The 13,842-nt window shown below is 38.9% G+C and overlaps 1 protein-coding gene across 9 annotated transcripts in view; it reads left to right on the top strand.

The window, feature by feature from the left end:
- The window catches only part of abi1a (abl-interactor 1a), a 134,170-nt gene that overhangs the window by 70,957 nt on the left and 49,371 nt on the right, over window positions 1-13,842 (top strand). For all 9 annotated transcript variants that reach the window (XM_068007146.1, XM_068007151.1, XM_068007149.1 and 6 more), the window contains exon 3: window positions 1,964-2,140. In XM_068007146.1, the coding sequence (XP_067863247.1) occupies window positions 1,964-2,140 (177 nt within the window). The remainder of the gene's footprint in view (window positions 1-1,963; window positions 2,141-13,842) is intronic.

The following is a 13,842-nucleotide window of genomic DNA, read 5'->3' as shown; positions in this document are numbered from 1 at the left end:
AGAAACACAACTAGAACTTGTTTCCTGCACTGTTTATCTGTGGCTGATAACAGTTGACAGTAATCAGTGAAAACTTCATCCATGATATTTGTCACTGAGAAACTTTAGTACTGATTCTGTCAGACCACCTGTTCTTGAATCTGCTGACTGAGCAGTGTTTGACCAATTTGTTTTAATTTCAATGAGATTTGTTCCTATTCTAATGGATCAACAGAATAGCTAAAATAAAATCTGTAAACCTGTGGTAATTGTCTACTGAACATAATGAACTGTTCAAATATTAGTCAGCAATCACCTTGCAGTGAAGTGTAGATTTTTTTTTTGACAAGGACAGTTTTTGACAGTTCCATGACTTTTGCTGGTGTTTAGGGGCTGAAATTATAGCGATAGAATCAGAATTGCTGATATTTTCATTGCTCAGTCATTAAATGTCCATAGTAATTTGAGTGTTAAATTTGTACCAGGCATTAAGTGGCAGCCTTGGCTCAGAGGTAGCACAATCACCTGAGTCGAAGTTATGGGTTCACTCTCTCCTCCATAATCCAGCACTTCAGCGCAGTACTGAGGGAGCGCAAGCATGGATGCTGAACTATAGACTTAATAAAGGTGACAGATGGACTAGTTTTGTGGAGGCCTTTGAGGCAAGGTAGCATGATGGAGGATTTTAGGGAGAGGGTTTAAATAGGGGGCCAACATGGTTTGAAGCTCCAACATCGCAGATGGGATGGTGAGGGAACACAGGCTTGAAGGATGGAGGCGATGGGTTGGCATGTCAGTCTAGAGGATGTGTAAAAGTAGGTTGGGACAAAGGATTTATGGATGAGGATTTTGAAATGAGTGCATTGGGAAAGGTACATAGGGAATAGTAGAGCAGAACTTTGTACAGGGTGGAATAAGTTTTGAATGAGATAAATTGTGGACTGTGGCTTAAATTGATTTCTAAATTTGGTCTCCATTTCCTTCATCCACCCAACACTGTCTTGCAGTAAATCTGGAGCTGAAAGATTTGCTTTGATCATCTATTGGTACAATAGGAAGACTTTCTTATGCAGGGCTAGAATTAAATAGGAAAAGTTGCTCTGGCTCCTTGCTTAAGCAAGTTGTTAATGCTTCTTGATTTGAAGTTGCTTAATTTGAATTATCTGTTAATTTGAATTGAAATTGTGCAAAAAAAATCCAATGGTGTTTAATTAAAATTGTTTAATTCATACTACTGGATAATTCAACTTTATTGAGCAAATAATACTTTTAATAAACAGGAGTGGACTGTGATGGTCATTTCCAGAATTCTGATGTGCTAGTATAAATTAGATTTATTTTTGTATTTCAAATATTCATACAGCAAGAGTGAAATTGCAGAATTGAGCAGATTTATTATCCACTGTTGGCAAATATTAGGCCTATAGCATATGTTAACTGGATTTTTTTTGAAATGTGCACTGAAGCTTTTTTCTAAATTAGCTTGGGCCACTGCACAGTTACTTGCAGTGAAACCAAGTGTCATCGTGTGAAAGTATTAAATATGCTTATTTGGGTTTAAATGATCCCAGAAAGTTGTCCATTTTGGTTTTTTGTATCGGGCACTGCTGGATGTCCAAAAACTGCTATGATTTCCTCTTTTAGGGTTCATGTTTCTTGATCGCATAGCTCAACAATCAGTCAAAACTAAACTGACATGTTCCATACGTATTGCAGCAGCCCTGAGTTAAATATTCTAAATGGTACTGAGCTATCTCGACAAGTTCTTAACTTCAGCTGTCATGGCATGAGGCCGACACAAGCAAAGAATTTTTCTTGAACAGTTTAACATCATTGCTATTCTGCAAGTTGGAAGGGAGAGAGTAAAAGAAAGTGGAGAGGAGGAAGAGGAGAAAAATGTTCAGATTTAACATCATAGCATGCCTGAATTCATTATTTGAATATAAATTCTGAAAAATTAAATTAACTACTTTTTTTTGACTAGACTGTGGACATCCATAAAGAAAAAGTGGCTCGCCGTGAGATAGGTATTTTGACTACCAACAAGAACACATCAAGAACTCACAAAATCATAGCACCAGCCAGTGTTGAACGACCAGTCAGATACATTCGGAAGCCAATAGACTACACCGTGTTGGATGATGTCGGTCATGGAGTGAAGGTAAAATTTTCAAGATGAAGTACTGTAAGATAAATACTTCAGACTTTTAAGCTTGTTAAAATCTTAGGTCCTCGTATTGACTTACTATAATGTGAGTCCGTGTACAACCTTCTGGTATGTACAGTATATGTTGGAAAGGGCGATCTGCCCTTTTTTTAAATCTAAGTTTGTATTTTTAATTTTTTGCTGTTCGCGTTTCAAAAAAACTTTTTTTTGCAGCAGGCAATATAGCTCGGATAGACATAGTCGCTGAAGAATATTGAAGTCCTTTCGTATTCAAAAACTGTGGCATTCTTGTTATGCAAGTATAGTAAAGCATAGAAACCACAATACGCAAGCTGCTTGCTTTGTCCTGAAGTTACTTTAAGGTAAAGGTGCTGGAATGAAGTGCAAATGAATTTGTCTAGTATCTAGTTGAAGTTCAGGAAACATCATTTTAAGTGAGCTAGCTTTGTTCAACAGTTAAAGATACCTTTTTGAATTCCTGTATTCCAGTTTGAACTCAAAGGGAATGAGAGGTGTATCTCAGGCTGCAGCTTTTGAGTTCTTCCTGTACAATGGTATTGCAATCAATGTGGTGGTGGTGGGGGGAGAAACAAATGTGGAGCTTTCCACAGTGATTAGACATAATTTCACTTATAAATGTTAGGTTGTTCACATTGGTTCTGGTTTAGTATTACCAAGAGTCAGCAGTATGTCATGTTTTCCCAAATTATTTTTGTACCCAAGGAGGTGTAGATATTCTATGTAATCGAGTGAAATCTGCTGTATTGTTTTTCTACTACTATTCAGTCAGTTATCTGGGTGTTCTGTTGGGTCTCCAATAATGCTGCATTATCACGTTCAGGTCTGAAGGAAACTAGGGCTTTCTTCCAGGAGAATTATCCAATGAAACCTGAAAATTATTACACTATAGCGACTTGCATTTATGTCGCACCTTTAACGTAGAAAAATGTCCCACGGCGCTTCACAGAAGCATAAAACAAAAATTGACAGCAAGCCAAAGGAGGTGATACCAGGTGTGGATGAGCTTTTTGGCAGCAAATGGGCTGAGGAAGGGGATATGGGGTTGGAAACTTAGCTCAGTCAAAAAGGACACAGAGGTTGTAAACATTCGGCTTCAAGCTGAGGCAGTGGCTGTGAAGGCGGATGGAATAGTCAAGAGTACAGAGTTTGTGGCGTGGTGGAAAATTATGGCTTTGGTCTTCTCTCTGTTTCACTGGAAAAAAACTTGCAGCTCATCCGGGACTGGGTGTCGGACAAGCAATCTGTATTGAGAGGAGGGAAATTATCTTTGGTTAAAATAGCTCATAAAATGGAGTTGTCTTTAAGGAGATGATAAATTAAACAGCACAATGTGAATGAGTAATTGACTTCTTAGTAATGGCTAAAAAGGTTGCTTTACCTTTTCCTATTCCTGAAGTTGTAGATCATGGCTCAGTCTTCGCACTTGAAGCTGTCTACCTTTTTGAGGTTTGGATTTTCCTTGTACCTATTTCCATAGATATAACGTGAAATGGACTGAGCTGATTTTACTCAGTGTGAACTGTATTCAGATGGTTACATTGTAAACCATTCTTAGTTTCCTGTTGTGGATTCAGCCATGAAATTCCAAATATGTAGATTAAGAACTCCTGTGCCTCATGTGAAGGAATCCAAACAATTGAATGCTTGGCCAAGAGGGTGTCATTCACAGATGTGTTCTGGAAAATGTTTTCCACTTTCGGTACTTGTAGGAGAAGTTTCTCCTGCAGTGAGAGGTTGTTCACCCATCAGTTAACAAGCCTCTAAATTTAAATTAAAAAAAAATAAACCACTTGAAAATAATTGAACCACTTGTTTACTGAGTTGGGGGTGTCAGGCCTCAGATCTGTTTTTAATTGAAGGGTACTATTCATCTTTTTTGTGTTGTGCAAAGGTTAGCATTTGCTTTAATTCTAATGATTCATAGCCGGGAAATTATAGTATTGCATTCATACCTGTAGTATTGCTTTGCACCCCACAAACAAGAAGTCAAAATGACCTGCTAAAGATATTGGAAACTGAAAGATTGGCAACTTTTTTCTAATATTACAAATGCCAGCACTTAATAGAATTTGACTGTGAGAAACTAGCACAATTAACATTGATGTGTGAATCAGCAAAAGGCTGATCACTAATTGCGTAACCTCAAAATTGTCAGTTAGCTCAAAGGGAAGTCCAAAACTTCTATATAGAACCATTAGATGTTTACTGCACAGAAGGAGGCCATTTGGCCCATTGTCTGTACCAGTTTTTTTCCTAGAGAATTTCAAAGCTAAGCCCACTGCTCTGCTTTCTCGCCACAGCTCTGTATCTTCCCTTATTTCTAAAATTTAGCTATTCTTCCCTTAAAAGATATAATGGTCTTTGTCTCAAGTATTCCCTGTGGCAAAGCATTCCATATCTAATATTCTCTTTATTTTATAATAAAATTCTTCATCTGTACTTGAGCTTGATCATTTTAAATTGACCCCTTGCAAATAGAGCTTATGAGTGAGTAGGATCCATTTCAATCCAAGGGCTCCTGTCTGTCAGAACTTTTCTGTGAAAAGATTGAAAAGCCAGATTAGAAGAAATTAAGTCATAGATATAGGGAAAGCATTTCCAGCAAGAGCAGCTAATGCTTTATGTAATTCCATTTTAAAAAGACTTGATTTGAAAAAACAATTGAAGTTTTTGGATGATGGCTCGTGCTGTTGGGACTGTGGATGAGTTGCATGTAAAATGTAACTGGTCAGAATTGTAAGATTGGGTTCTGGAGTTATTATCTTTAGGATTGAGCAGAAATTTCTTACAACTTACTCCACTTGGCTATCCATTATACTGTTGAACAGTTTACAGGAATTGTATCAATTAGTGTTTACATTATTGGTAATAACTGGATTGCATTTTATCTAATTTTGAAATAGTCTGTCAACAGGAAAATTATAGGTTTTCCTGATGTGGTTGAAGTGAAAATAGATACAGTAGAGAAGAAATTGAGTTGAATATCTTGGGGACTGCTAAGCATGAAGAAAAAGTATTCAAAATGTCAGGTATAGAAGAATATAGTTATTGTATTAACATCTCCATCAAAATAACCAAAGCTGCAGTGTGCCAGCCTTGCCCTGTAATTGACATTTTCTCTTAAAAGCTATGTGCTGGTAGAAGTTGTTGAAGCCTACTCGGATCCATATATTGAGGGTTCCGATTTTTGCACCAGGGTTCTTTGATGGATGCAGTTTCTTGGTCATGACCCCTGATCTACACTTTGCACCTGAGTTGCTGCAAATTGGCAGAACTTTAGCAGTGAGTAACTTCATTAAAGATACAAAAATCAGCAAAGGGTCACAAAACAGACAGTAAGAGCTACAAAAAGAGTATGAAAAGAAACTTGAAAGGGATATCAAAACCAATACGAAGAACTTTTACTGTTTTATTCGGAAAAAGAGGGTGGTCAGGACTAGTGTTGGCCCCATAAAATCTGAAAGTGGGGATATTGTCATTGACAATGGGGAAATGGCGGACATGTTGAACAATTACTTTGCGTCAGTATTTACAGTAGAAAGAGGATAGCATGCCCTAAATCCCAAGAAAACTAATATTGAATCGGGGACAGGGACTCGATAAAATTAACATAAGTAAAACAACAGTAATGAAAATAATAGCACGAAAGAGTGACAAATCCCCAGGACCAGATGGTTTCCATCCCAGGGTTTAGAGGGAGTAGGTGAGCACATTGCAGATGCTCTAACTATAATCTTTCAAAGTTCTCTAGATTCAGGAACTGTCCCTCCAGATTGGAAAATTGCACGTGTCACTCCGCTTTTTAAGAAAGGAGAGAGGGAAACCAGGGAATTATAGACCAGTTAGCCGAACGCCTGTTGTGGGGAAAATGCTGGAGTCTATAATTAAGGATAGGGTGACTGAACACCGTGAGAATTTTCAGTTAATCGGAGAGCCAGCATGGATTTGTGACAAACCTGATTGAATTTTTTTTGAAGAGGTGACTAAAGTAGTGGACAGGAGAATGTCAATGGATGTTATTTATATCGACTTCCAGAAGGCATTTGGTAAGGTCCCACATAAGAGACTGTTAGCTAAGATAGAAGCCCATGGAATCGAGGGAAAAGTACAGACTTGATTAGGAAGTTGACTGAGCGAAAGGCGACAGATTAGGGATAATGGGTAGGTACTCACATTGGCAGGATGTGACTAGTGGAGTCCTGCAGGGATCTGTCTTGGGGCCTCAATTATTCACAATTTATTAACGACTTGGATGAAGGCATAGAAAGTCTCATATCTAAGTTTGCTGATGGTACAAAGATTGGTGGCATTGTAAGCAGTGTAGATGAAAACATAAAATTACAAAGGGATATTGATAGATTAGGTGAATGGGCAAATGTGAAGTTATCCACTTTGGGTCAAAAAAGGATAGAACAGGGTACTTTCTAAATGGTAAAAAGTTTAAAAACAGTGGATGTCTAAAGGGACTTAGGGGTTCAGGTGCATAGATCATTGAAGTGTCATGAACAGGTGCAGAAAATATTCAATAAGGCTAATGGAATGCTGGCCTTTATATCTAGAGTACAAGGGGGCAGAAGTTATGCTGCAGCTATACAAAACCCTGGTTGGACCGCACCTGGAGTACTGTAAGCAGTTCTGGGCACCGCACCTTCGGAAGGACATATTGGCCTTGGAGGGAGTGCAGCGTAAGTTTACTAGAAGGGTACCCGGACTTCAAGGGGTTGAGTTACGAGGAGAGATTACACAAATTGGGGTTGTATTCTCTGGAGTTTCGAAGATTAAGGGGTGATCTGATCGAAGTTTATAAGATATTAAGGGGAACAGATAGGGTGGATAGAGAGAAACTATTTCTGCTGGCCGGGGATTCTAGGAGTAGGGGGGGCACAGTCTAAAAATTAGAGCCAGACCTTTCAGGAGTGAGATTAGAAAACATTTCTACACACTCAGGGTGGTAGAAGTTTGGAACTCTCTTCTGCAAACTACAATTGATGCTAGCTCAATTGCTAACTTTATATCTGATAGCTTTTTGGCAACCAAAGGTATTAGTGGATATGGGCCAAAGGCAGTATATGGAGTTAGATCACAGATCAGCCATGATCTTATCAAATGGCGGAGCAGGCTCAAGGGGCTGAGTGGCCTGCACCTGTTCCTATCTTCATAAACTGCCTACTGCTTACCTCAGTTGTGAAGGCTATTTGTTACACTTCAGGCAATACATTTTTAACTTGTGCTCACAGCGGAAAGGCAATCTCCATGAGTAGACTGGCTCTCTGAACTTCAACCTTACCCCAAAACCACAACATATTGTACTGGAAATGATGTAGAAAGCCCACCACATTCTCCAATTTACTTCTGAAAGGTAATGAATACCGCACTGACCCTAACATTTGTGCTGAAACAAACCATTTGGTTTATTCACATGTGGGATAATATGCAGAAGCATTAAGACAGCAAGTCATTGACGGTACAAATAAATAGTTAACAGGGTAGAATCAGTCCACAAGAGGTTGAAATATCATTTCAGTCTGGAAAGCTGTACAACATTTGGACAAACTGGGATTTTTGTGGACTTCTCGATGCGATGACCTACGTAGGTGCAAAATTCCTGTCCATCGCACAAAATCCAGCTGTCAACTAGACTGATCTGAAGTTAAGCAGCTAGGGTAGTGATTTGATGCCAAAAGTGTGTCACTGGTGTTGATGAGCTCTTCACTATCTTTTCCTCAAGCATCCCCCTTAAACCGTTTATTAGAGGTAACATTCATCTACTGCCATTCTACAAACTGCAATATATTAACATTTCAAAGACTGCCCAGTCACCAAGAATATGTAACCTAATTAGTTTCAGTAGAGGCAGCAGCATTGACAAAATGGCTAGCTGGCTCTCATTGAAAATATGAATGAATCAGGCTAGTTATTGCATTGACCACCCCTGACACAGTAAACAGCTCTTGAAAGCTATAGATGATTGCAGCCAATTTTTGATCACATTTGCTAAAGTCACTTGAAAAGTCTCCCAATGATTACAGTAGTGTCTTCATAGTGAAAGGTGCTGAGATTATAACAGACTGGCTTAGCTTTTAAACTCGCCTGCCCACTTTTGAGCTCTGAGCTCCCATTCAGCATATATAGGACTTCAGGCCTTTATTTGTAAAACTATGTTGAAAATTGTTTGAATAGTAAAAGAAAATACTTTCATTCTTCAATTCCTATAGGTACTAAAGGGATGGAGCATGCAAGGTGAGGGTAAAAACACTCATTTTATCTTGAGAAACCTAATACCAGTCAGATTTTTAAAAAAAAAAGTCAAATATTTATTTTGATTAGGCTGTTGCATTAATATCGCTGATGGGTAGACCTCCTCGGATGATCCATTTATAACAAGTGTTAGTTACAACTTTGGGCCACCGAGACAGCTGGTCTGGAACAGTTTGATGCTAGAGAAGCATGATGCATTGCAACCTGAAGTTGTGGTCCCTAGTAACGAATGGAGTCAGTCCAGGTTGCCAGGGTTAGATGAGGTAGGGAGGGAGGAGGCTTGTGTGGAGCATAAATGCAGGCATAGACCTGTTGGGCTGAATGGCCTGTTTCATTGCTGTAGTTTCGATGTAAGTTGATGCATGAGGTACATCTCAGTCAGTGCCACCCGAGTGGCTAAGTGGCAAGGCATTCTGACACTGATTTTCTCCCCCGCAATAGGTCATAATCTATTTTTATCAGCATATAGTTTTTTAAAAAATAGAACGAGTTCTTTGAACAAAAATTATGTCCTATAATTTCCTTCCCCTATTAAATACTATTTCTGGCCTTGTATCACCAAAAATAGCTCATCTTTGTTTCGTTTGGATATAAGGAAACCATTGTGTGGACTGTTGGTCATGGACATTAACTGCTAACTTTGTGTGAATGATCAGGCTTATTGGTTATGCATTGACATTTCTAGTCTAGTATTTATAAAATGCAACATAAGAATTGCATGATTATTTTGGAGGTTGAGGAGAGAAAAATAGGTAGGCTCATAAACGGGAGCAGGAGTACAATGCGGACGTTCTGACCTGCTCCGCCATTCAAGAAGATCATGGCTGATCCCCATATCCCTTGATTCCCTTGGAGTCCAAAAATCTATCGATCTCAGTCTTGAATATACTCAATGACTGAGCATCCACAGCACTCTGGGGTAGAGAATTCCAAAGATTCACAATCCTCTGAGTGAAGAAATTTCTCCTCATCTCAGTCTTAAATGGCCGACCCCTTATCCCCTAATTCTAGACTCCAGCCCGGGGAAACAGCCTCTTGGCATCCACCCTGTCAAGCCCGCTCAGAATCTTGTATGTTTCAATGAGATCACCTCTCATTCTTCTAAACTCCAGTGTGGATAGGCCCATTCTACTCAATCTTTCCTCATAGGATGACCTCCTCATCCCAGGAATCAATCTAGTGAACCTTTGTTGCGCTGTCTCTAAGGAAAGTATATCCTTCCTTGGGTAAGGAGACGAAAACTGTACAGAGTATTCTGGGTGTGGTCTTACCAAAGCCCTCTAGAATTGCAGCAAGACTTCCTTACTCTTGCACTCCAATCCCCTTGCAATAAAGGCCAACATACCATTTGCACTGGTGATGTGAAAACAAGTACTCAGCTATGGAATTTGAGGTCAGTTTTTAAATTTCACCAATGGTTGATAGTCCAGTCAATTGAAATGCAGTTTAATTCTCATGAGTAACTTCAGGTTCATGGAGACCCTTCCCTTCACCTAGTTTGTGCCATAATCGTGGTGAAGTGTTAGTTGTGGAGGAATCTGCATTGCTGCACATCTGATCATGTTGGCTAAATACTTGGGCTGTGATGGTGAAAGGGAAGGAAGTGTGTAATGTAATGGTTGAATTATTTCTCTTGACCAGATGGGCTTCAGGAGTCTCTGGACTGTTACTCAAGTCCACTTCCAGTTGTTGGGGATAGATCATCTTTGTCTGGGCTACCAGTTAATAAGTCTGTAGCAGGGGAAAAAAATCAACAAATTGTTGCACTTTTAGATAAATGATAGTTATGGTAAAGCCCATAATTTGGAATGGTCAAACAGCAAGGGAAGAGGAACATTTTTAGCTAGAAAAAAATCTGATGTGCAACATCCGTAGCGGATATTAAGTTATCCCAAAGTACAACAAAAATGTTAAAATACAAGTGTCTGTAGCATCTTAATGTTCTGATGTCTTCATTTTTGGATTGAGAATGAATGAAGATTTAAATAAAATGCAAGACAAGCCCACTGGAGCTTATATTGGCAGCATCTATTTCTTTCAAAAATAGATGCTTTGTCCTTTGTAAAAAAAAATGCTTATCAGGTGTTCAGATATAAAGCAGGAGAACTTGAAATGCAACACAACAGAATGATGGAAATGTTTTGCTGTGCTAGGTTTTCAGAATTTAGGTTTCGTAGTATTGATGGCTGGTTCAAGTTTGCTTGGTTGTCATTACTGGTGATGATTCACTAATGGTGGTGATAACCTTCCAGGTAGACATGGAGTGACAATTTAAAATGTAGTTTGTTTTGCGTTTAGTATTTGCCAGACTTAAATTTGGCTCAATTGGTAGCACTCTTGCTCTTGAGTAATTTATTTGTATCACTTTGAGATACTTAAGGCTTTGCTGAGCTGGTATATAGTTATCCACAGATCCTCTTGGTTGCCACTCAGCATCTCCCTATAAACTGTGTTGGGATTGAACCTGTATTCTACTGTTGCAGTGATACTCGAGCCTAATGCCCAGAACTGATGCTGTTGCAAAAGCCTGTAGACATTTATTGGTTTTACTTGGGGAAATTCATGAAAATCGGTTAAAGCTGTACCTCTCCCCAGAACTGCTTCCATTTCTGGCTAATGGGCAAAAAAAAGTGAAGTTGGTTTGACATTTTCCCCCAGTGATTATTTTAGCCAATTAGTCTTGGTAAGTTGTAACTTGGCTTCATATGTGGGTACATTTTTAATACATTTGCCCTCACACATTAGTGTATGTAAGAGAGTCACTAAATTAATTTTGAAGCTTCTAAAATTCTTTGTGACTATTAAAAACAAGATCAATAGTTAGAAATTTGTAAATAAATCTATATGACCAGCAATATTGCCCCTTATACCTAAGTCTTGCAGAATATTTGCTGTTGTAATAATGCAAAACTCCATGCAATGCATTGACTTAATAAATGCAATATTTTCTTGGAAGATATTGAGGTATTGATTCAAAATTGAATTGAAGGTGTCTTATTGGTGCTATTGGTTGAATTGTTCCCCCCCCCGGCCTTGATTCAGCTGCAATACATGATCATCGCCATGGAGTCCAAGTAGTGAGTCACCAGAAAAGACAGTCATATTGTAGCACATGTTTTTCAGTTGTAATGTCGTCCAGTATAATGGTATTTTGTGTGTTTTTGTAGTGGGGACAAGATACAGGTCATAGCAAAGGATTGCTGTAAAGTTGTGGGATCAATATTTCATAATGCATTGTAACCCTTTTACATTCTTTAGATGCATAGTACAAAAATGGTGTTGTGTGCAATATATTTTCTTATCAAAGATGAGCCGACAGCTGAACAAATAGTTCAAGATTAGGGAGATTTGAGTTAATTGGGTGGTACTAAGCAAGGCGTTCATATATTGGGTTTTCCAGTGCCGATCAAAGTGAAGTGCTGGAAAGATTGATGGGCAAAGCTCTGATTTGTGCATGTTTTGGTTTGTTACCACAATCCACAATGCAGCATTGATATTGTTTTAACTAACATGGCAAAACAATCAGAAACCAGAGGTGCAGAGAGAATTACCAGCCCTAATGTCCACACATACCTTGGTGCTGTCCACAAAAATACAGCTTTTGCCCTCAATGCCTTCATCCAGATTATTGATGAAGATGAAGAGCAATGGCCCCAATACCAAACCCTGGAGGTCTCTACTAGTGACTGGCCCCCATGCAGAGCTTCTACCATTAATAACTACCTTCTGTCTACGTGAATACAACTTGTTCCTTATACAGTCCAATATCTGTCCACCAATCCCACAAGACTCGACGGTACTTAGCCTTTTGTGTAGTATTTTATCAAAGGTTTTTTTTTTGAAAATCTAGACATGCATTATCGGTTGGGTTTCACTACCATAGCTTCCTCACAAAATTAAGTCAAGTTACTGCAACAGGACTTTTCCAGAAGCCCTGGCAAGGTTTCCCAATAACCCCTTCTCTTTCAAGGAGATCTCAACGCATATCTAATGATCCCTTAGCAGCGTGCCTATAACTTGTACTTGGATAGCGCCTTTCATGTCCTCAGGAAGCCTTGGTGCTTCACAGGCAATTAATTACTTTTGAAGTGTAGTCAGTGTTTTGTAGGCAAATGGCAGCCAATTTGTCCCCAGCATGGTTTTACAAACAGCAAGAGATGAATGACCAGATAATCAGTTTTGGTGGTGTTGGTTTAAGGATGAATGTTGGCTCGGGCAGCAGGAGAACTCCCTATTCCTCTTCAGAAAAATGCCATTGGATATTGTATAGCCATCTGAGCAAGCAAACAGGCACTTGTTTTAATGTTTCACCCAAACGATGCCACTTCTGACAATATAGAAGTTAGTTCAGAGCACGTGTTCAAGTCCTGAAGTGGAGCTTGAACCCATAGCCTTATGACTCGGGTGATCGAATTTCAGAAGTTACCCCATGATCATCCAAAGTCACTTCTCCACCATGACCCCACAGCCTGCTCAAGCTACTCACTTTTTAAAAGTAACATAATCTGATAATGGCTCACCTGCTTAAATTTAGTCAATATTGACTGACAAATCAAGGGCACATGAATAACAGCGAAGGTGACCATGGCAGCAGGAGGTTGTTACATAGGTTTTTTCTAGTGAGAATTTTTCATACAAAAGACGTAATTCCACCCAGGGGAGTGGGGGGGGAGCACAATTTGACCCGTGATCACAGAAATCATGCAAAAGCTGCGTTAATGTCACACTGCCTTCTGATTTATCACTTCCAAAGACTGAAAACTGTATATTATTTGATGAATGCAGGGTCTTCATAGCTGTACAGAAAATAGATATCTTGCAATATATTTATTTTCACAACTCAAAACAAAACTGTTGAGTATTCAAGCAGAACAGTTGTGCAATGTATTGGGGCAGAATTTATTTTTCTGAAGCTGACCTATCCCATTAGTGATGGGCAAGTGTTAGAACAATCCTAACTTAAAATAAGTTCATTCTTGGGCTTTGTTAACTTGAATTGTGATTCGAGCTCGTTGCAATGAAATGGAATATTTTTATTTTTGGCCACAAAATATACATGCTCGCCGCCTCCCCTTGGTCAAAACAAAATAAGCTTTGGTTCTTAGATATGTGATCCCACTTCATTTTAATCCATTTTCCTTGCAGGATATGTTCCATCTAAATGGATTCGCTAGTCTGTGTTTCTTTGCTTGCTTTGCTGCTACTAGTTCGCCCTGAATTATTGTGCAACTTACAAGGGACACTGGGGCACCCTCTTGGATAACATTATTAAAATAGATCTGCCTGTCACTAATTTTGTTTCAACTACATCATAAAAGACTAAGAATACTGAAAATATTTACTATGTATTTTCTATTGCACATTTGAAGAGAAACTTGCATAAATACCTAGTTTGATAGGATTCAACTGAAGCTTGA

Source organism: Heptranchias perlo, chromosome 2 (assembly GCF_035084215.1).
Source record: "Heptranchias perlo isolate sHepPer1 chromosome 2, sHepPer1.hap1, whole genome shotgun sequence".
Classification (NCBI taxonomy): Eukaryota; Metazoa; Chordata; class Chondrichthyes; order Hexanchiformes; family Hexanchidae; genus Heptranchias; species Heptranchias perlo.
This window is presented reverse-complemented; position numbering and strand designations above follow the sequence as displayed.